This window comes from Pteropus medius, unplaced genomic scaffold (genome assembly GCF_902729225.1).
Source record: "Pteropus medius unplaced genomic scaffold, Ma_sr-lr_union100, whole genome shotgun sequence".
Lineage (NCBI taxonomy): Eukaryota > Metazoa > Chordata > Mammalia > Chiroptera > Pteropodidae > Pteropus > Pteropus medius.
In genome coordinates, this window is record NW_024342469.1 from 5,989,346 (window position 1) to 6,011,582 (window position 22,237).

General features: G+C 51.8%; 1 protein-coding gene, 1 long non-coding RNA gene and 1 pseudogene across 4 annotated transcripts; 1 reads left to right on the top strand and 2 right to left on the bottom strand.

Moving 5' to 3' along the window:
* Nucleotides 1–1,510: 1,510 nt before the first annotated feature.
* On the bottom strand, nucleotides 1,511–19,249 carry L3MBTL2 (L3MBTL histone methyl-lysine binding protein 2). The gene is made up of 17 exons (XM_039863363.1): nucleotides 19,120–19,249; nucleotides 16,270–16,510; nucleotides 14,902–15,035; nucleotides 13,154–13,277; nucleotides 12,274–12,353; nucleotides 10,596–10,713; nucleotides 10,016–10,150; nucleotides 9,644–9,732; nucleotides 6,840–7,071; nucleotides 6,370–6,446; nucleotides 6,108–6,212; nucleotides 5,291–5,438; nucleotides 5,117–5,199; nucleotides 4,586–4,820; nucleotides 4,085–4,150; nucleotides 3,165–3,281; nucleotides 1,511–2,724 (listed from the first exon to the last, which is right to left on the bottom strand). Exons 1-17 carry the CDS (start codon nucleotides 19,141–19,143, stop codon nucleotides 2,615–2,617), a joined length of 2,118 nt encoding a protein of 705 aa, XP_039719297.1. The 5' UTR covers nucleotides 19,144–19,249; the 3' UTR covers nucleotides 1,511–2,614.
* On the top strand, nucleotides 5,434–8,566 carry LOC120602970 (uncharacterized). Of its 3 annotated transcripts, none has more exons than XR_005652925.1 (3): nucleotides 5,434–5,964; nucleotides 7,545–7,669; nucleotides 7,750–8,566. It is a non-coding gene; the product is annotated as an uncharacterized LOC120602970 (long non-coding RNA). The 3 variants fall into 3 exon arrangements; XR_005652924.1 differs by lacking the exon at nucleotides 5,434–5,964 and having other exon boundaries at nucleotides 7,070–7,669; nucleotides 7,750–7,928; nucleotides 8,309–8,566; XR_005652923.1 differs by lacking the exon at nucleotides 5,434–5,964 and having other exon boundaries at nucleotides 7,070–7,669.
* On the bottom strand, nucleotides 18,079–18,197 carry LOC120603083 (uncharacterized; annotated as a pseudogene).
* Nucleotides 19,250–22,237: the final 2,988 nt, after the last annotated feature.

Consider the following 22,237-nt stretch of genomic DNA (forward strand, 5'->3'; position numbering starts at 1 on the left):
ACTCAACGCAGTATTAGCAGTAACATGGCCGACCAACCTGGCCTTAAGGCCACTGCTGTCCCTGAAGTTGTAAACATAAGGAACCAAGTTACTAGACCTTAAGGCATCTTCCCTTTTCTCATCTGCAACATGGAATCAACATGTACCTTGCAGGTCCACTGTGGAGACAAGATAAGCTGTGGGAACGTGTACAAACCAGTACCTGGCCCATGAGTCTGTCAGAAACGGCAGTTCCCTTCCTAGTCCCTGAGCAGAACCGAGGGTCTAAACTGGGTGACAGAAAAGATGTGAAGTGCACGGGGACTTCCAGCTTCTGGGCTTGGTCGTGTGCACTGAGGAGCCACTGCCTGTCAGAGAAGGGTGGTTTGCCCCACCGCTGAGGATGCTGTCAGCACTATTCAAGGGCAATTGAGGCACAAGGTTTCCCATCTCAAGTGAAAATGTCCCAGGGGTCAACACTCCCATCTGACAAATCAAACTGACCTTTAGGCCTCAGCACGATACTTATGTACTCGTCCACATCATACATGCTGCTCGGCGTCACCCTTTGGGTAACTTAGGGCCTTGGGGCAGGGGGATGTCAGAAATAAGTATAATATGGATGGTTGCTATGGAGGTGGGTGCTCAAGAGAGGACAGGTATTATTGCTTATTCTCTCCGTGTTTGAACTCACTCCATAACTTACTGAGGTGGCACATAAGAATACAGCCTGCTGTATCAACAGAAAGCTGACAAACTGGACCTCAGCACCTAAGGGATTGAACTGTCTTTCTGGGGAGGACAGTCAAGGGCTGGAGTGGCACTTAAACTTGACCTCCAGTTCTGCCATCCAAATCATGGGGCTCTTGTGCCTGTGGCAGCTGGAGGAATTGCTTCATTCAGAAAGAAACTGAAGGCCAAAATGCCATATAAACTCAGTTTTCCCAGAAGCTCTTCAGACAGAACTGGGTCCCTTAACTGTAAGGAAATTGGGACGATGTGCCATTTTGAGCTGGGCACGGCACCCCCAGCAGAAGGGCTCCACCAGCAGGCTGAGCTAGAGTACACACCCAGGCCACCTTCCTCCCGAGACTGATGCCACTGAGCTGTCACTCGCTGCCCGAGTGTGTGTGTGAGAATGACCCCTTTGTCCCAAAACATGTCCCTGATCGTCACTGTGTCCCAAATCCAGTCACTTTTTGGAGAATGCAGGCTGCCTAGTGCCTTCAGCTAAGGAGACTAGATCAAGTTCTCTGAAACTGACTGGAAATTGGCTCCCCTTGGGCTGGTCACCCCACCTCTGGGAAGACACCAAACAGCCCAGGTCCTGAGCAGACCGACAGACCAGCTCAGAGAAGGCAGATGGACACTCACAGCAGCAGAGCTGCAGGCCCTGCAGGCAGACGTGGGCTCTGGCCGCAGTGCTGCTCACCCCATGCACAGGAAGGGGCTGAGGGCTGCAGCCTGCCTGCACCTTAGCTCCCAGGAAGAGGAGTTATCGAAGAGACACGAGTGACCAGAGAGGAGACGGTTTCAACGGAGACTGGAAAAAAGAAAAGCTGTAATTTGGGCAGACACTAGGTGAACTTCTGGAATGTAATTTCAGAGGAGCAGGGACAATCCAGGTTGAGTTATGGACGGGCAGTCAGGAAGTGTGTCCTGTTGCCTTTCCTCTTCCTCCAGCTCCTGCAGGGCCGCCTTGGCCAGCAGGGCTGACCACTCCAGGTCGCAGCTCTGCGACTGTCTGGCAGGGCTGTAACTGACCCTGGTTAGGGGAAGTGAAAAGGACAGGCCGAGCCAAGCAGCCTCTAGTGAAGCTCGATGCTGGTGAGTCTCCCTCTCAGCTGGGGTCTCGGCCACACCCCAGCCAAGCTCAGCCTCCAGTCCTGCTGCCACGTGGCACAGGGGTGGGTGTGGTCTTCCCTCCTTAGGCCCCTGCAAGCCCCAACCCAAGGGACAGACCCCACCTCTGCTCCACTGTTCCCTTTAAAAATGGGAGTTTGCTCATGTCAACAGAGTGCAGGTCAAGGCCACCTCACGAGTCACCGAAATAAACCCACATCCTGATCATTGCTTCTCAGCTCCCTGCCAGAGCTGGGTGCCGGCATGGGTCCCCCCAACCCCCCTAGGGAGCTAGGAGGAGCAGAGTACCAACCCAGGAGGGGAAAGAGGTGGCTTTTAGGCAGAGGCTGCACCCATCACACCCGTCACTGTCTCGAGAGAGCGGCTGCAGGCCATTATGACCAGGCGCATGCTGATGTGCGTGCGTGCGCGCGCACACGCACACACACACACACTTACAGTGTGAGTGAGGAATAGCCCCCCACGCCGACACTGAGGGGCGTGGAGGGAGGCAGCCTAAGGAATTCTAGCTGGAGGGGGAGCTGCTCAGACAAATGGGGGGGGGTGCGCTCAGACAGCCCCAGTCACTAGGCCTTGCCAGGGAGGAGGGCAGAGGCCACAGCGTGGGTCAGAGGAGACCCCGGCTGGGCCTCCAGTGCCTGGCCCTCAAAGCACCAAGCAGAATTTATGCAAAAAGACTCAGTGTCCAAGCTACAGTGGGGTGGAGGGGCGGTGGCAAGAGGAGGCCTGGAGTAGCTTCCAGCTGGGTGGCCATGCTGGCAGCAGGGAAGGCTTAGTCTGTCTCCTGTTTGATGTTCTCAATGGAGACAGGCAGCTCTGGACTCGAGGCCTTGTCAGGCGTGGACATGTCCACGTGCTCTTCCTTCACGCGCACAGCGATGACTAAAGAGGGAGGAGGTGGGAGGGCCGAGAGGACAGAGTGAGTGCGCGTGTAACTCGGGAAGGGCGGGGTGCAGGATCTGGCTTGCTACACATGGGGACCTCAGGATGAGGTGGGGGTAAGTGACAGAGAAGGCCCGGGGCCCTATCACTCGTCGCCAGGCAGGCTGTGCCAGAAACACGGGAGCCTGCGCACCTGCTGCCCACCTGGGTGCATGAGGCGAGGGCAGACGGCAGGGCCAGACTGCAGCTGCTGGCTCCGTTCAGAGCAGGGGTGGACGTTTGGGAAGCTCCTCAGGCCAGGGGCATGAGGAAGACTGCGTGGTGCCCAGAACATTCCCTTCAGACTTCACTCTACCCTTCCATGCCCAGGTGGGGAAGAGGGGCCACGTCTGAGCCCCGGAGCAGGCTGGCGCTGCCTCGGCCCGGCTGGGGGCCCTTACTCTCATCAGGAGCGGGCTCCGACGACGTCTTCTCTGCCGCCTGCAGGTCCTCATCCAGCAAAGCCCTCTTGGACCCCTGTCTCAAGGGCCGGGTCTTGGTGGGCGGTATTCTTTTCCCTTTGAATAAAAATGGCATTAAACCCAGCATCAGGGCTGTATCCGCGTGAGGCTCAAACGCGGGGTCTCATCCAGCGCCTGGGCAGCGGAGCAGAGGGCCTGGTACCAATGTGGGGGAATTGGCCTGAGCCTCTGACATTGCCCCTCGGGGACCTCCACACCCTCATGTGATCTTAATCCTGCTCAGGGACCTCTTTGTGCTGTTTCTCTGGTGCCACATCATGGGGACACCTCATTGCCACTGGCCTGCAGCTCCAGAGAACGGCTTGGCCTCCTCCACTCCCTGACTCTCTCCACCTGCTGCCCCCTGAGCTGAGTCCACGCCAGGCTCAGGACCGGCTGAGAGCGGGCTCCACCCAGTGAAACGACCCTGAAGCTTGGCTACAGCCCTCATCCCACCCTCAGGGGGTCACAAGGGAAGACTGGTGGCCTTGGGGAGCAGCTGCCATTTCCTCCCAGGCCTTTGACTTTCATATCCAGGGCCTGTGCACTGCCGAGGGGGACGTGTCATGCCGGTTTCTGCCATGGGGCGGCAGGGGTGGGGTCCCGCCCGCCTCTCTCACAACCTCTTGCCTTTTCCCCGGCATCCTGACCATTGCCAGAAACTGAAGACTCCCTGTTATGCTCTGGGGCTCTGAAGACAGAGGGCAACAGCCCATGAGACCAAAGGACAAGCAGAGGAGATGGGGGGGACCGTGAAGAGCACTACCCACGTGACAACTCCCTGGCTCCGCTCCCACAGACACTGGCCCAGTGGATCCCAGGTCCCGCGCCAGCCCACGCTGCTTTAGAGAGCCACTTACGTTTCTTCCCGAACTGCTTCTTCTTCTTCTTCGTGGCCTCTTTGGTCTTCAGAGGTGTGGTTGGCTCTGTTGTAGAAAAACAGGGGCAAGAGTTGAGATGAGTTTTGAGGACGCAGGGTAGAGGCACATCCCGAGACCCTTGCCCACCCCACACTAGCTGCCCCAAGAAGAAAAGCCGAAGCTGAGCAAAGAGAATGGGGGAGGGGGTGGGGGAGGGACTGGAGAACACACTCGTCGCCAGGGCTGCTCGGAGAGACCTGGGTAGTTTACCTGGGTGCCTAAGGGCATGAGCCTATGACAGAGCAGCAAGGTCAAGGAAGCTCTGCAGGCCAGAGGGAGAGGGAGACGGAGAAGTCAGGAGCAAGGGCCATTCGTCCCTTAGAGGTGGGCCGCACTTCTCAATCTCACACCGAAAGTAAGATGGGCACGGGGTGGGGTGGATGCCAGGAAGGAAAAAGGAAAGCAAAGTCGAGAGCCACTTAGGGCCGCAAGAGCCCAGACCTGTGGACACGGGTGGCTGGAGCTGGTAGCCGGTGAGCTCACACCAGCCAACAGGATAGATGTCTGGGGACTCACAGTCCACCCATTGGTCATACTCGTTGTCCCAGCCATCGAAGTGGATGCTGAGGAGCCGATGCACCACCCGCTTCACTGTGGCCACGCAGATGAGCCGCGGCTCCATGAGGTCCACGGCCTCCAGCTTCATGCCCACTTTGAAGCCATGGTTGGGGCAGTCCTGGAGGCAGAAGGGGCAGTGACCACGCCAGCCAGCTCCCTGCCCCGGAGAGACCGAACCGGGGGGAGGGAACAGGGCCGAGAGTGCCTGCGGGGGATGTTCCCCTGACCAGTGACCTCACTATACTTTGTTCCCAAGTACCAACCCCCCGGGAAGGGACCGGCTAAGCTATTGGGCACAGTGCCCAGGTAGGAGCTGGGACTTCCCCCGCAGTGGCTGATCTCAGGAAAGACTCGCTGACGGTGGGCAGGGCCGGTCCAGCGGCTGCCCTGGCCCTGCATCCTCGGTCTCCTCACCATGTTAAAGAGCCTCGACGGGGCTGCTTTTGACTTGGTCTTCTCCAGGTAGCTGTCCCAGTTGAAAGTTTGTGCCTCACACCCTGGAGGAGCAGAAAGCGCAGATGCAGAGAGAGGAGAGAGGCGGAGGGAGCCCGGAAAAGAGCGCCTGCAGCGTGCACAGGCCAGTCTGACCTTTCGGGGGTGTGAGCTCAATGTCATTCTTTTGGCAGAAGGTGGCAGGGAAGATGGCGTGGGAGGAGGCGTGGTAACAGAACCAGTCCGAGCCGTCTGTGGAGGGTCCCCCATCCACACAGATCATCAGGTAGCCATCCAGGAGAACCTGGGGGTAGGTGTGGGGCAGACAGAACAGGGTGTCATGAGCTGCACCCCCATCCCAAGGCAAGGTGGCTGTAGTGAGGACAGGAAGCCATGAACCCAACCGGATCTTGGCTTCCCTGAGTGGCAGCTCCAGAGTGCTTAGCATTTCTATGAACTATGCTTGTGAGATCACTGACCTCCCTCACTGGACAGCAAATGCTGTGCCAGCCACTGTCACCAGCGGCAAGCACGCAGGCCTGGCCTGGAGGAGATCTGCCACTAGACAAAACAGCACATCCCCCAAGGAGGCCGAGGTCATTTGCCTTTCAGGCTGCAATAATGGAGATGTGCAGCAGTCAGCCCGGCCGTGGCTCTCGGCTAGGCCAGCACTTAAAGGAGACGGTGTGTGGCAGTGGAAAGGCCCCCACTGAGGTGACAGGGTGGAGCCTATACCTGACGCAAGATCTTGCTCAAGCCAGGGGTTCAATAAACACCTGTGCAACGCGCCTCCAACCTTGACACGAAAGCAGATTCTGAGCAAGGAGCAGGTAAGCGCCCTAATCCACAAAAATCAGGCACTCCAGGAGCTGCCCGTGTTGGGAAGGTGGGATGGACGGGGAGAACAGGGCTCTGTGCCAGCTCCATCCCGAGAAAGCCGTCCTGGAGGCTGGAGGGCCAGCTCCAAGCTCACCTTGCAGATGGTCGCCACGCAGATGTTGCCCAGATTCAGTGGATCAATAGCTTCCAGTTTCATCCCCTCCTCGAACCAACCGCCTTCCGTGTACACAGCTCGAACCTTCAAGGAATGGCACAGCTGGGGAATCCGGGCTGGCCCAGCTGAAGGATGGCGGAGCCAGCCTCTGGGAGGGAAACGGGGAGGAAAAGGGACATCCCTGGAAAGAGCCGGAGTCCTGAGGCTGGGCCTGCACCCACAGCCGAGGGTTGTGCCTCACCTTCTTGAACAGGTACGGAACAGCATCACAGTAGATTTTCCGGAAGGTGGGATGGTGGGCCATGTCGCTGCGCCTCTCTTTTGGGGAAGCGGCAGAGGGAGCGAGGGAGAGAAGGGAATTGAAGGCTAACAGGGCCATCTCCACACGTCCCCCAGAAATGTGCAGCTGCGCATGCTCTGGTCTCAATCGCAGCCCCCAGCCCCAACCTAGACTAGAATACAAAGCAGCAGGAGCTCTGTAGGAACCATGCAGCCCCCAAGGCCCAGACTCTCTTCCCACGGGACAAGGGAGAGGATGCGGCTTGTAGTCTCTAGGTCCAAATCGATTTTACCACTTACAAGCTGAGTGACTTTGGTTAAGACACTCAACCTTTCTGGACCTCAGTACTGCCATCTGCAGGGAGGAGATGATCTTGCCCAGGCCCTGGGGCAGCAGAGTTTGGGGTCACATTGGCCCGGGGCTCTGCTAACCTGACAGCTTGATGCCATGGCCAACACGCCGTGACCAACCCACTGGATGGATCAGGGGGCTCCACATGTGGCACCAGAAGTCGTCGTCACTGTCGCCATCCTCGTAGAGGAGCCGTAGGCGACCCCCAATTACCGTGTCCACCACGGCCATGCGGGTCCGCGACACCTGGGACTTGTCTACCACCTCCAGCCGCATGCCTTGCCGAAACGGGTACTTCATGCTCTCCACCATCTGCAACACCAGAATACAGGTGGGCATGGGGACCCTCCCAAACACCTTCCTGTTCTCTCTCTTACAAGTATCTGGAGCACAAAGGTGATGTGGAGTCAACCCAAACACTAAGTCAGAGGAGGCCAGATGAGCCCCCGTCCCCCCGGTTCAAACCTGGCCCCCAAGTCCCTAGGATGACACTGAGGGAAGATGCACAGCTTACAATGTGTGCACTCAAAGCTCCAGTAAGTCATCTGATGGGAATGACAAAACCCTTTTTAGCCTAAGGAACGATGCACAGAGAGGTCAAGTATCTTGCCCAGAGTCAGACTCAGTGCCAGAGCTGAGCCCTGAACCTGGTCCCAGTGTCCAGCCTTGTACTCTTTCAGGGATGTGCACTCTGATCCTACAGGTACCCCATACTCTCCTCCCTCCTGGCCCCTCGCTGATGGCACAGAGAATAGAGTCCTCTTCGCTTCCATGTCTAATTCCAGCTCTGGCTTCCCTGGGCTGTGGCTCTGAACAGCTTTCACGGCACTTCAGTAGTGATGGCTGCACCCTCTGACTCAGCAAGAGACAGTGACCAAGAGGCCCACAAGCTAGAGAGCGCTGATGGCAGGTATGGGTGAGGGGGCAGGAGGCTGTGCTGTGACCAGGGCTGTCCTGCGGTAGATAGGGTACAGGGAGCTCTCTCTGCAGGGCTTTCCCCGCCCCAGCAAGATCAGAACCCAGGCCTGCTGTGGGGAGCGTCTCAGAGGTCACAAAGCAGCCACCAGGAAAAGCTGACACTGCCCTCCACTAGACCCTTGGTCCCCAGCTCAAAGACTGATCCGCCTTAACACCAAGCATCTGACTGGCCCATCTGAGAGAGACGCAAGGTGAGGCCGAGGTTGGGGTCCCCCTGGCCGCCTTCCCCACCTAGCCTCTCCTGACACATTCCCTTCCTCTGCGTTCCCAGCCCACAACCCAAGGACACTTCATGGTCACACACTGGAACTTGAGCTCCGTAAAGACAGAAGCTAGGTTCGGTTTGATTTGTTTCTACATCTCAGCCCTGAGCGCAGAACTGACTTATTGCTCAGTTAACGTTTTCTCCCAACAGTGAACACACACACACACACGCACCTGACCTTGGCTGATAGGTCACTCATTCATTTTACTAAGCACTTACTGTACCGCAGGCATCGAAGGCCATGTTTGGACTGAAGTTTCCTCCACAAACCACCCGCTTTTATCCTCCCTCCCCCTTCATCTTCAGAGGCAGCTGCTCTTGTATCCTGTCTGGCATGCACTACTACGGCACTGGGCGTGTGACAGTCAACACGTGCTTGCTGACTGGTTCACGTGGAACCCTGCTCTGCCACGCAGAATCGAACCCTTTAAAGAGGTCACTCTGATATACGTAGTGGCCTGTACCACTAACAATCACCTGCCTCATCTCAGAACAAGGGCAGGCTGAGAAAGTGTCAACGGTTACCCTCACTGACAAATCTGTCAACTGTGCAAAGCACTACGGGAAGTGTAGGAGAAAACGCTTATAGTTTTGCTGGAAAGAGGCTATTAAAAGGTAATTAACAACACACAGAGAGATAAACAGCAAATTAGTACCCAGTAAGGTCCAAGAAAAGAAAAATAATTTCCATCTAGGAAAAAAAAGGCCAGAGAACGCCTCCTTGAGGTACATGGAACCATCCGTTGCTGAAGGCAAACTCTCTGCCAGCGGAGGCCCCATGGGGCAGCAACTTTTCACCTGGTGTCCGGTGCCTCGGATGAGGGTGCCCAAACTTCCACGCCATCCTCATTTTCCGCTGCCGGCTTCCATACCACCCACGCCCTACCCATCAAGGTGAAATTCTAATGCCATTTTCTCCATGAAGCCTTGGTACCCACTCTTCCTCGGGCCATGAAGCCAGTTCAATTTCGCGTCATGGCGGCACGGGCCCTGCACTGCCCTGCTCACTGCTCTGATGCCCAGGGCAACACCAGAAGTACACCTGTGAGCACCCGGGTCAGGAGACCTCAGCTGCGGCCCAGGCACCTACGTGAGCAAGACCCACAGCAGGTCTGGCGTATAGAGCGGGAGAGACTGGTCTTCACTGTGTACCCTTCAGATTTCTTTGAATTTTTACCAAGTGTGGGACTTTTTAGGTTAAAGAACTAAATAATTTTTGAAGAGTTAAAAGCCACAAAGTGATTCCGAAGCACATCCCTGGTTCAGAACCAAGGCTTTTGATAATTATTCATGTGCATGACTTCATTTCCTCTGCCAGTCTAGAGAGTCCTGGATGGTGGGGTCTGTATTCCCGCAGGGCCTTGTATACAGGTACTTAATGAAATCTATTGACTGAATGCTCCTGAAAATGCTGTGAATGAGGGTGGGGATCTGGAAGAGCAATGGCAGACAAAGCAGAGTGGTCCATGTGACTGGGTCAGAGTCTGGGTTGGGCAGAGGCTGGGAAGGCAGCCGGCAAGAGCTGCTAGATTGCTAAGCAAGGCCGTCTTAAACACTCCAATGAGCAGCATGAAGGATAGAAAATGGGAGGAGGGACAGGAGGGCGACCAATTAGGAGACCCAAAGGGCTCCCTGCCAGACCTTGATGTGGAAGTCCACGGGGAGCGTCCTGGAGCCCACCAGCCGTTTCATGAGGTAGCCCTTCCAGTCGGTGAACTTGGCATGGATGGCTGTGAGACAGCAGATTCCTGGTTACACAGACTGACAACACTCCCACCCGCAGAGGGCGTCAGAGCCGCCCAGCGATCACAGAGGGGATGGAACAACTTGTTTCTGCCTTTTTGGGAAAGCAATTACTTCATCCTACAGAGCCAAGCTCCACAACCTTGATCTGCCCCAGGGCCTCTGGGACAGATGCGGCAGGTGGGTTCTGTTCTGACCTCAGGCAGAGGATGCTCCTTCTACCAAGGGCCCTGCCGGAACCAGCACAGGCCCATGTTCTCATGGACTCACTCCGTGGGGGCACCAGGATCTTGCTGTTGATGGCACACCAGCCGATGGGGTGGACATCCACAGTTCCCAGGTTGCACCAGAAGTCGTGGCTGGCATCATTCTCAAAGCCTTCGTACCGGAGCAGCACTCGGTACCCTGGAAGAAGGAAAAGAGCACCAGTGAGGGCGGGGGGGATGGGAAAGGGTTCTGAGGCCTTCCCTCTTCTCCAGCCGACACTGGATGTGCCACTGCCTAGTCCAGGAACTCCTCCAGGCACAGGGGTCTCTGCTGTCCACAGGAGTCATGGCCAAACCATGCCACTTCCTTGGAAAGCAGTATAGTGGGGAGAATTAGTTTTCTATAGCCAGATTATCCTTAGAATAGACTTAAAAAACTGGGAGATCCCAAACTCACCAAGCTATGTGGGCCCCTCTAAGGTAGACAAGTAAGGAGAGTTGCAAAAGAGGCCGAAAGTCCAGCGGATGGTTTTTTTGTATTATGAAGCTAATTTCTGCCTACAGCACTGCCTACCCATCTGGAGCTGCCACTCTCCTGACCCTGCCCCTGACCCTGTACAGGCCTTAGCCAGAGGAGCACCCACCTGCTGTCTGGATGACAGAGGCGATCCAGTACACCCGGCTGGGGAGCACGGCGTCACTGTTGAGCACCTCCACCTTCATCCCCTTCATCACATCTTCCCACTGGTCGTAGAGCGGGACCTGGGTGGGGACGAGGGAACCCCAGGGGGATAGTGAGCTGCCTGGCTAGCTGAGTGGCTGGCCTCACGGCCATGTGAGTCACTGTGCCCTTTGCCTTTTCACGTCACTTGTGTGTGGGAAGCCAAGCACGGGTCTAGGGAGGAAGAGATGAGCCAGATGTGTTGTGTCTGCTGTCCTTGAAGAGTGGAGTCAGGGAATGAGGAGCTCGGGGGTAGGCAGGGGCGATGGTCAGAGATCCAGAGTCAGACAGCCCTGAGAACTGAGCTGCACGGGGCCAGCCCCTCGCTGTACTGTCTTGGGCACATCACACCTGTGCCAGCCTGTGTGACAGCAAGGACACCTAAGAGTTTCTATAGTGCTTACCACATGCCAGGCACTTTCTTGGCACAAATATTACCTCGTTCGGTGGTCACTCAAACATGGGTGGTGAAGACCATGACGCCCTCGTCCCTCAGCTGTCACCATGCCGGCTCTCACAGAGCTGTCTACCGCACACTTCCCCTACCTCCCTAACCGGTTAAAATGTCCCCTGACAGCAATGGACTGTTTTGGGGTGCCTTCCCAATATCTAATCCTCACTTTGCTACCAAAGGTACCTCGATTCTCTTTTGGGGAAATTCACCATTTTTCCTCATCCTCGGCCCTGGCTTAAGCCAATCGGGGTATCCCACTCCATCTCCCCTGCCGCAGAGACTGGGTTCATCGGAGAACTCAGGCGCCCACAGGGGGGATTTTCAGAGCGTGTGAACCGATGTGTTGTCTCCTGCAGTGAAACTGCAGGGACTGCTAGAGGGTTCAGGGCGACGAAGAGGCCCCCAAAGCAGGAAAGGTGTGAGCCTTCACCAGGAATTCAGAGAAGAGTAAGAGGCGGCAACGAGGGCCAACTTGTTGCTCAGGGCAGTCCCCAGAGTTCAGCAGTCCAGAAAGGAGCGGCTAGGAAGCGGGCTTACTCTGGCGAGGGACCCCGAGACTAATCAGACTTCCTCCCGGATGTCCTGGGGTTTAGAAAACTGGCTCCAAAGGCAAAAGAGAATGCTGCTCTGGGCTTCCCTCCCGCCCTGCAGGCCACATGGCTACCTATGCTGCATGCTAAGTCCATGCTGCTCCTTCCACTCAGAGCCCAGCCGTCCGGGGCCTCGCCCTCTGGTGCTTCGCAATGATTGGAGGTCAGGGAACCTTTACAGAAGTGGGCCCCGGAATGTAGCCACATCTGCCTCCCAGTGGGGCAGTTTACGAGCACCTAGCTTTCAATGGGAAAACACTACAAATGGGGAAGAAAAGGATTTCAGAGCTGGCTCTTAGACGACATCTAGCACAAAGTTCCGTCATGTGAATAACAAAGTGGGAACCCCGGAGGGGAGGCACAGCGCTAGCCCGCACTGAGGGTTTGTGGGAGGGCTTCTGAAGCGTGTGAACTGAAAGGTAAACTGGAGCGAGTGGCAAAGCGGGGCCTCGACCACCCAGACCTCACCACTGTTCTCTCCCGGTGCCAGTGTCCAGCCTGGAACAGTGGAGGACCCGGGCTCCCGCTCTCCCTCCCCTCATCTCCAGGGCACTCACGTGTTTAAAACAGCTGACAGGAGCAGCCTTGTAACTGTGATCCTTCAGGAACTTTCCCCAGTCGAAACCCAAGACCAGCGCTGCAGAGCAGAGAGGAGAGTTACAGAGAAGGGAGGCTGGGGGCCCAAGCAGCAGCCACTCTAGGAAGCTGGCCCTGTGCAGCCTGGAGAAACAGGTCTCCTACCCACTCTGGCAGCATCTCGACCCCAAGTGCACGGGAGGCCACCTATCTCCATACCTGTCCCACCAGTGGCCATCGGGACCTTATCCAAAGGCTGCCAGACTCTCAGGAGTAGAGGACATGCAGAAGGAAATGTCTGACCTTTCTTCCCCAAAGGAAAAAAGGAAATTCAAAGACCCTTGAGCTTAAATTCCTCAGACCTCCCCTGACCTCTCATTGGCTAGAGCCGATCTACATGGGTGGGAGGTGCAGGCACCTAGGCCCCTCCAACCTCCAGCTGTGAGCTCGATTTCAGTCAGAAACTCAGACCATACAAAGCAAAGGTGCTTTGTGCCTACAGTTTAACTTGCTCAAAAATTGCTACACACTCAGAAATTGTTTCCTTTTCTTAGCTGCCACCCCTCTCCCTATTCCTCTGCAAAACAGACCTGGGTTTCCACCACCCCCAGGCTAAAAGCAACGTAAAACACAAGCTAATTCCTGGCTTCTGAATTATCAGGGGTAGAGGTCCCGGCAATTTTAGGGATTTTCTGGGATAATTTCCACAATACCTACCAGGTGAGGAAGATGCAATGCACAGCACGCCTGGCTCAGGGGGCTTTCTAGCTGGCATCTTTTCCAGCGTTCCTTCCTAGAGAGGGCCCCCCAGTGCTGGCACCCCACCCCCACCAACTTCCCAACAGTCTGCTCTCGTCTTACCGTCTTGCCCTGTTGGTGTCCCATCTGCGAGCTGTCCCGTCCCTTGAGAGTGGAGGAAGGCTCCGATTTTGGCAGACCAGGCAGCCTTGTGCAGGACTTTGGCTTTCTTGGTAGGTGGTTTTCCCTGCAGGGAGGAGGACGTGTGCAGCTTGGCTGAGAGCTGGGCTCAGGATTTGCACCGCCTAGGTTTGAACTCTGGCAAGGGTCCAATTAAGCTCTTTGGGACTTGTTTCATTTGCAAATCAAGATGATAACAATGCTTAGCTCTGAGGGGTGTTGCAAGGAGAAAATCACAGTATCAGGCCTGGCACTCAGTAAACGCTTAGCTATTGTTCACCCAGGGACTGGGGGTGGCCACAGAGCTGCAGGGCAGGGAAAGACAGTGGATGCAGAGCTGCAGGGCGGGGAGAGACAAGTGTTCTTTCCTTTAAGCCTTGGGTTTGATGAAGAACCTTCTGGAGAGGCACCATGGCTTTCATCAGGCTCAAAGGGGTTCTCTCGCAGAGTGAAAAGGCACTGATCTGGTCTATAGTTCATAACTTAAGCACCGATCAGAAAGGCCCTGAGAATTTATTAGATAAGTGAAGCAGAAATGTGGGTTTAAATCCTGGGGTTAAATCCTGACTCTTCAATTTTGTGTGCCTTTGAGCAAGTTACTGAAAGTTTCTGACTCTTTAAAATAGGAATTTTTAAAAATTCATTTTTAGGGATCATTGGTTAGACTGAGAGTGCCAAGCCCTTAGCAAGTACCCTCCAATTGTCGCTATTAACGATATTATCAGCTCACCAAGTAAAGGGATTTTCCTATGCCTCGACTAAAACCCATTAAAAGAAGAAAATAACAGTAATCCTTTCGCAAAGGTGATGAAGTATATGAAGCACTAAGCAGAAGACCTGGGACACTGCAACTTTGAATAAACATGAGAGGGTCTCAAACTTTCTGCACATTACGATCACTTGGGGAGCTTTTTGAAGCCCCCAAGTCCAGGCCACTCTCCGTCCCAATTAAATCAGAATCTTTAGGAGTTATGACCCAAGCATCGATATTTTTAAAACTTTCCAGGTGATCCCGACATGCAGTCGAGTTTGAGAACCGGCGTTGTCGATGGTGGCTCTGGTCACAGGAAACAGCACATGGCCAGGCACCTGAGATGAGTCTCCAGTCTCTGCTGCTCTCATCCCACAGAGCCATCCTTGGTAAGCCATTCTCTGTGGACCTCAGCACACGTATCAATTAACGTGTGGGCCAGACAACACATCAGCGTCCTTCCATTTTTAAAAGCTCTATGAACGTCAATAACTAACTAGAGATTGGCGAGACTGGGTGGCTGCCTATGACATGGGGTCAGAGCAGAGACATCAACTTTCTAAACCCACTGTGGCTGATGAAGCATGTGCCGGCTCCCAACTCCCTTTCAGACGTTTATAAAAGTGTGGTGCAAAGACCAAGGGCATCAGGCTCCCTCAAGGCTCTTGCTGAAAACTTTTGAACATATCAGACTCTAAGGGGTGAGGGTAGGGAATGAAGGGAACGGAGCTCCAGGAATCTGGAACTTAACGAGCTCCACAAATAGCATCCTCTGCCCTCTAAAGTTTGAGATCATAACAAATGCCAGGAATTTGACAACCGCGGACGGACGCGGCAAGGTCCTTCCTAAGCCTTGTGGGTCCCTTACTGCTGGTCAGCCTCTTGTTCCCATCTGGCGCCCGGGGCCCTGGGAAAGGTCTTCCAGGTGTCCCCCTCTCACCTGTAATCTGGCCAGGATACTGGCTTTCTTGGAGTTGGAGGAGTAGCTCCTGGAACAGGAGACACTGCAGAATCTCTTGGTCTTGGAGAAGAAGGCTTCCCTTGTACCCACGATACCGCACATCTCACAGACAGCTGGGAAGAGAACTTAGCACGTGACTCGCCTGGTAACGGTCACCCCAAATCAAACACAACGATGGGCCCTTCAAAACCTGGGCACTGTGTTAACCAGGTAAGTCCTGAATCTATTTTGCCTAAGATAAGCAGCTTAGCATCCCTTGGGCATGTGTCAACAGTGCGGCTAAGGAAAACCCATGAGGACAACCAGGGAAATAAGTGTTGGAAAGATTGCAGAGGAAAATGAGAAGAACAAGTGTGCCCAAGTCACTTCTATAGGTCTATTTTCTTCTCAGCTATAAAGAGAGTGAACTAGGACAGTGTTTTAACCCTGGCTTCACATTAGAATCATTTGGAGAGATTTCAAAAAGCTCAAGCCTAAGATTCCAATAAATTGGCCTGTGCTGGAACACTGGCACCTGTAGTTTGTTAAAAGCTCCCCAGGGAACTCTAATGCACAGCCAGGATAGCGAACCCCTGGACTAGATGGTCTCTATTGGTTCTTTCTAGTTCTGAAGTTCTAAGAGAATGATCAGAAGATAGAAAGGAGAGAGATAAAAGGAGAGGAAGAGAAGGCAGGATGAATAGAAAGGAAATAAGATTCAACTGTCAAAGAGTAATAGATTATTCTTCTGAAGAGGTTAGGTACCAAGGAACAGTGTTCTCACAGACCACCTTGCCTGCCTCTTTTCACAGGCAGCCCTGAACAGGAGTCCAGCAGCTGTCCAAGCATCACATCTCTGAAGCCAAATGGCTTCCAGATGACCCACGGGGATTCTCATCTGCCCACCCCCATCCTAATCCTCTTACCGAGAGCTCACTTTATTCTGTATCTCCCTTCCTGCCACTTCCAACCCACAAGATATTTCTTGTCCCTTCCCAGATAGTAACCAGAACACTTTAAGTGTCCCATCTTCTCAACGTGAAGGCTTAGAAATCCACCAGCTATTCACTCAAATAGAAAAGCAGCACCATGTAAATGACTGGCATCTAATATGCACTGAAAGAAATATCAGCTGTACAAAGGAACGAATGAAGTCACAGCATGAAATCAGACTGTAACAGAGGAGATGACCCTTGGGGATACTTGGGGTGCTTCTCCCTCTCTCACAGGTCCTCAGACATCTGATCCCTTAGGCATCAGATCAAACGGCCCTTTATACCTGGATGCCTCTGCCCACATGGCCTATATCCCCCTCTTTCTTCACAGCTCTCTGAAACCTCCCCATCTTCAGGGACAGTCTGAAGGCACCTGGCTCAGAACCACTGCCGTCCAAGGAGCGGGGAGTCCCAGGGCTGAGCAGCTGCAGCGGGGAGGTGGGCAGCTCTCCAGCTTCCCTCTCCTCATTCTCTGCTTCACTTGACTCCTCCAGATAAGAGCTGCTCTCACTGCCCGCACTGCTGTTGTAGCTCCGGAAACTGTCGTAGCCACCAAAGAGCTCCAAGTCTTCCTCTTCCTCTTCCTCTTCCATTGGTTCTGAAGAAGGAGTCTCCTAGGGAAAGGATGACACAAACCAGGCAGAGGGAACCATGGTTGGCTTTGTGTCTGGGGAGGGCAGCTGCAGATCTGCTATCAGCTCCCTTTGCAGTTCTTGGTCAACAATTTTGGGCAAAATGGCAGGCACAATCAAACACCTCTTTGCAAACACCAAGATCACTACTCATGTCCGGACACTTCTCAACCACGACTCAACAGACTAGTTTAACAAGACAGAAAAAAATATATATGAGGAATTAACCAAACTCCTTCTGTGGATTTATAAGCGATGATATTTTAACAGGATCCAACAGAATACAATGATATGAAAATACCCTAAGTAAGGTGCCTCAGGAAGACCTGCTGGGAAGGATGTATATAGTTGACCCTCCATCAGTTCCACATTCACAAATGGAAAATATTAGAAAAAACTCACATTTTTGCTGATGTGTACTATACACATCATGATGGGTGAGTCTGTACTAAACATGCACATTCTTTTTATTATTTCTTAACACAGCAAAACAACTATTTACATAGCGTTTACATTATATTAGACATTATAAATAATCTAGAGATGATTTAAAGGATATGAGAAGATGTGCATAGGTTATATGCAAATACTATGCCATATTATGTAAGAGACTCGAGCATCCGGATTTTGGTATGGGAGGGTGAGGTGTCTTGAAACCAATCCCCTGAGGATACCGAGGGACAACTGGACAGGCATCCCTCATTTTATTGCACTTTGCTTTGCTGAACTTCACAGATGTTGCGTTTTTTACAAATTGAAGGCAAGACCCTCCACCAACAAAAACATTACAACTCGTTTTATTGCGGTGGTCTAAAACTGAACTTGCAATATCTCTGAGGTATGCCTGTATCAGAAACTCATATTTCCCCCTTCAGCATATGTAAACCAAAGTAATCTCAGCTTAAGAACTAAGTCAGAGAAAAATTAATTTGGGACCCAGACTGCCCTGAGGATTTGGGAGGCAGAAGACACAGTAGTTATAACATAGTGATGTGTATCATGGCTTTGGACCTAGTTCTGACTCTCTCTAGCTGTGGGTCCTTGGGCAAGTTGTTTAATCTCTCTGGACCTCAAATGTCTCATCTATAAAATAAGAAAAATATCTGGCTCACAGGATGTGAGATATGTGATACTGCATATGAAACTCCCTGACATGTAGAAACAGTCTGGCATGTAGCGGAAAAGATATGAAGAGTTCGGGCTCGAGGCCAGGGAGCAAATACCATCTCTACTTTTCACTAGCTGTATGATCCACCGCAAGTCGGTTTTTCAGCGTATAGGTTTTCCCATTTGTAAATGAGGATAATACCACTTATTTCATAGGCTTTGGGGGAGAAGTACGGGTTAATAGAGGTAAAACACTCAGTGACTTGCACATAGTAAGTGTTCATTAAAACTAGCAATTATTACCGATTATAAATATGGAATTTCAAACCAGATTTGCTGGTTTTTGTTTGTTTTTTTAATATTTTAGGTGAGGCAACCCTTGGTTGACCTCACAGATTGCAAGGATCTTGTCAGTTTACAATCCCTTATTTTTTTATTTTTTACACCTACAGCACCTGGTCTTCCTAGGTGGTCTCCCATCCAAGTACTAACCAGGCCCCGCCCTGCTTAGCTTCCGAGATCAAACGAGATAGGATTTGTTCAGCGTAGCATGGCCGTAGACTGGATTTGCTCGGTTTGAATCCTGGCTCTGCCACTTATTATCTGTATGATTTTGTGCAAGGCAGTTAACCTTGCTGCTCTCAGTGTCTTCATCAGTACAACGGAGATAATAACGAACCTTCTGCAGAAGATCCTTATGAAGACTGAGATGTGTAAGGCCTAGCTCTGTCTCCTGCAGTTAGTGACAGCTCTAAAAGTGTGACCTATTATTCTTATCCTTTACTTCATTATGATTACTCTCCTTTACCTGTGCAGAATTTTTTTAGCTATTCCACTTTATATTTACAACTACACATGCAATGTGCTAGAAAGGAAAACGAATTGAAATACAAGGTGAACAGAAGCCAGATGATTAAAAGGTGAATAAGTTGCAGGTCGTAGCAGAGTGGGAAAAGCATAACAGGTCAAGTTTGGAACCTGACGGACGTAGTGCCCACCTCCTTCACTTCGCACCACCTTATTTCTAAGCCTCAGCTACTTTAACCGTAACAACGAAACCGTAACACAGGATTGTCGTGTGTATACTGGGAGATAACGCATGTGAACGCTCTAGAAACCGAGTGTTTATTAAACTTTAATCTCCCTTCGCGTCCCACCAAGCTGTGACAGGCCTCACAATCCCTAAAGAACACGACCAAGAGACAGGGAGGACGAAGCAGTTTCAGAAGCTCTCACATCCGAACCCAGTTCCCCTTTCCCTCGACTAGGGACGCTGTTCTCCCTGAACTACTCGCCGGACGCAGCCCCAGCAGTATCGGAGCAAAAGGCAACGCCAATCGCTTTTGGTCCTGCTCAGCCTCAGTTTATCCATCCTTCCACCCTCCACCTGCAAAGCTTCGGTAAAAGCCCTTCGCTAAAAGGGCCTCCCGAGCAAGATTCTCGGGGATCCCTTTCCCAAACACGATAAGCGCTCTCCCGCTCACCTCTACGCCCCGGGGCTTCTCCATGAGACCTAACACGGTTTCTTCTACCGTCACCAGGTGCGGGAAGCCATATTGGCCTCGCCGCTTCCCCCGAGGGTATTCATTGGTCGCCTCCCGGAGCCGCGAGCCAATCACGCTGCAGAAAAGAGGAACAGCCGGGGCCTCGCTCGCCCGTGCCCCTCCTCCCCTGGGGGCGGGGAAGCCGCGGTTGCTTGTGGGACTTGTAGTTCTCTCGTGGGTGTGTGCGTGGAGGGGACGTTGCTGTAACGACGTGGAAATCCCGGGGTGCTGGTCCTGCCCAGATTCCCGCGGCGTTTTTCTTTTCTTGACGCCAGCCTCTTCCCTTCACCCAGACCCCGGTCTTCATTAAGCCATTACTGAGCATCTGCGACTGTCAGGAACAACCTCACGTTCTTCCTGATTAGGAATTTCAGGTTCTCTTGGGCCAGGATGCCTAGGCAGAAACTGGAATATTCTCATCCCCAATGTTATAAATGTCCTTCATGATACAAATCCGGCAACACTGTCCCTGCATCACCATCTCCGCAATGAAACCTCGAATATGAGGTTCTCTACCTCATTCGGTTGAGATTTCCCACAGCCTCCTTACACACTGTTGAGTGCTGTCGTGAAGCTTTACAAACATCTCTAATCCAGAAGCAACCATTTTCCTTTGAAAGACAAGAAAATGGTGGTTCTTCTGGTTTAGACATTTCCCAAGGTCACACAGGATTGGAATTTAAGATGCCAAAATCAGACTTCTCTCCCTATGCTGTGCTGTGCTCTAATGAGTTGAGAATCTAAATGTATTAAGTGGAGGCTACATATTAAATATGTTTCTAAATTTGAGGTGCACCACAGACGTGAAAGTCTTCGTTAATTTCTTCAACCTTTTCTACCTTCAGCCCCATATCCATGCTATTAACAAATACTGTTGGTTCTTCTACCTCCAAAATATATTCTTGTCCGCCCACCACTACCACCCTGATACAAGCCACCAGTCCACTGCAACAGCTCTTCAACTTGTCTCTTTGAGTCTTCGCCTGCTCTAATCCACACAGGTGATTTTTTAAAATCAAATTGGATCATGCTCATTCTCTTGCTTAAAATCCCTAACAGCTTCCCTTTGCACTTTGAATAAAATCTAAACACTCTACAAGACTCTGAATGACCTGGCCCCAGCTTTCTCTCCAACCTCCTCTTGTACCACCTTCTCCACCTTTCCGCTTTATCCATCCACCCTCCTCTTCCTGTTCTTGACTGCCAAGCTTGAGTTGGCCTTAGGGCCTTAGCACCTGCTGTGCCATTTGTGTGGGAATTCTTTCCATGGCTTTTCTCATGGATGGCTCTTTATGTTTCAGATTTCAGCTCAAAGTCACCTCCTCATGGACCTTATTCAAAGCAGCTGTTCCCTCCCCTCACTCTGTATACCTTCACTCATTTTATAGTCATTGATAGCACTTGTTTCTGTATGAAATTATCTTCTTCATTTGTTTACTTGTTTATTGCCTATCTCCTACCATTGGAGTGTAAGTCCCATGAGGGCGGGGTCTTAGTCTGTCTTGTTTTCTACTGTATTTTCCAGAGCCAAGAACATAGGCTAGGTGCTTAATGATCAAAGGGCTAGATAATAAAACATTAAGGATTACAATAGGTTGCTTAAAAAAAAATTAAAAGTATAGTTGACATACATTATTATATTAGTTTCAGGTGTACAACAAAGTGATTCAACATTTATATTCCTTACGAAGTGATTACCAGGATAAGTCTAGTAACCATCTCTCACTATACAAAATTATTACAATATGATTGACTGTATTCCTTATGCTGTACATTACAATCTTGTGACTTATTTGATTTGTAACTAGAGGTTCGTATCTCTCTATCCTCTTCACTGTTTTTTTTGCCCTGTCTCCCACCGCCCGCCCTTCTGGGGAACCATCAGTTAGTTCTCTGTATCTATGAGTCTCTTTCTGTTTCTGTTTGGTTTCCTATATATATAATGTGAAACCTGGGAAGGTTTTAAGCAGAGGAATGAATTAATTCCATTATGTTTTACTAAGTCACTCTCTGGCCGCTGTGTGGAGAGTGGATTGGAAGTGGGTTAAGAGAAGCAGCAGGAAGACCAAGTTGGAAAACTCTTGTAATGAAGGATTCAGGTGAAAATGGTGATGGCTTGAACCAGGGCAGACTCAAAGGATATGCAGAAAAGTAGAAGAATTTGAGAAATTTGTTGGGGGCAGTAATTAATTGTATGGAGTGGGTTTGGCAGAGGGAGGAATCCAGAATGACTCCAGGTAAACATGTTAAGTGGGTAGACGGTGAGACCATGTTCTGTAATGGTTAGAAACTGTACAAGGAATGAATGAGTTTGAGTGGTTGAATAGAAGGATTAAGAATTCTGCTTAGTCTACAGCTATACAACCCTGAATGTACTTGATGTCATCTGATCTTGGAAGAGTTCTGCTTAGTCTGAGATGCCTGCGAGAGGGCAAGGCGGCAGTCGGAGCTCCTCAGAGAGCCCTGGCTAGAGATCTGAATCTTGCAATTTTTGGCATCCTCTCTTTAAGATGGAATGAGAGTCTCTAAATCCATTTTCCTTGCGATGTGTTATTTTTCACATCTCAATGCATGTGTCATCAACAGTATAACGAAGTAGAAACCTGAGCTTTCTAGTTTCATAATGTTTCAACAAAAGGAACAGAAGTACCAGACTTTGGGGGAGAGATGTAGAGCTGGGGACCTCAGTGACAGGTACTGTTAGCATAAGTTGAAATGGCTGTTAATTAGGAATTCGGTTGAAACATCTTATTAAACACAGGTTACTAAGCAGTGGTGGCCGCCTCAGGAAGAGTGTGGCCGTTCCTTCTGCCTTGGGCCTCCTGGGCCTGGGTCTCATGCTCTAGCGAAGGTCCGCCTTTTGGCTGGTTTGAGCCATACCCCTACACACCCACCTCACATATTCCTCTCTTTTCAGAGCCTTCTCTCTCCGTAAGTCACTGTCCCTCTCTCTGCGATTACTGATCTCTCACTCACTATTGAATCATTGCCAATAGCAATAAAAACTTGCTCTTGTGTTACCCATACTATACAAATAAATCCTTTGACCCCACTTCAT

Bases quoted from the DNA above. Each gene is read 5' to 3' on its own strand.
- L3MBTL2 (XM_039863363.1), bottom strand. From the start codon at position 19,143: ATGGAGAAGCCCCGGGGCGTAGAG. The intron at 10,714-12,273 runs GTGAGTGCCCTG...GTCCCCACCCAG, and splicing joins CTGTCAGCTGTTTTAAACAC to GTCCCGCTCTACGACCAGTG. The intron at 4,151-4,585 runs GTCTGGGCTCTT...TTTCTACAACAG, and splicing joins CCAGCCACCCGTGTCCACAG to AGCCAACCACACCTCTGAAG.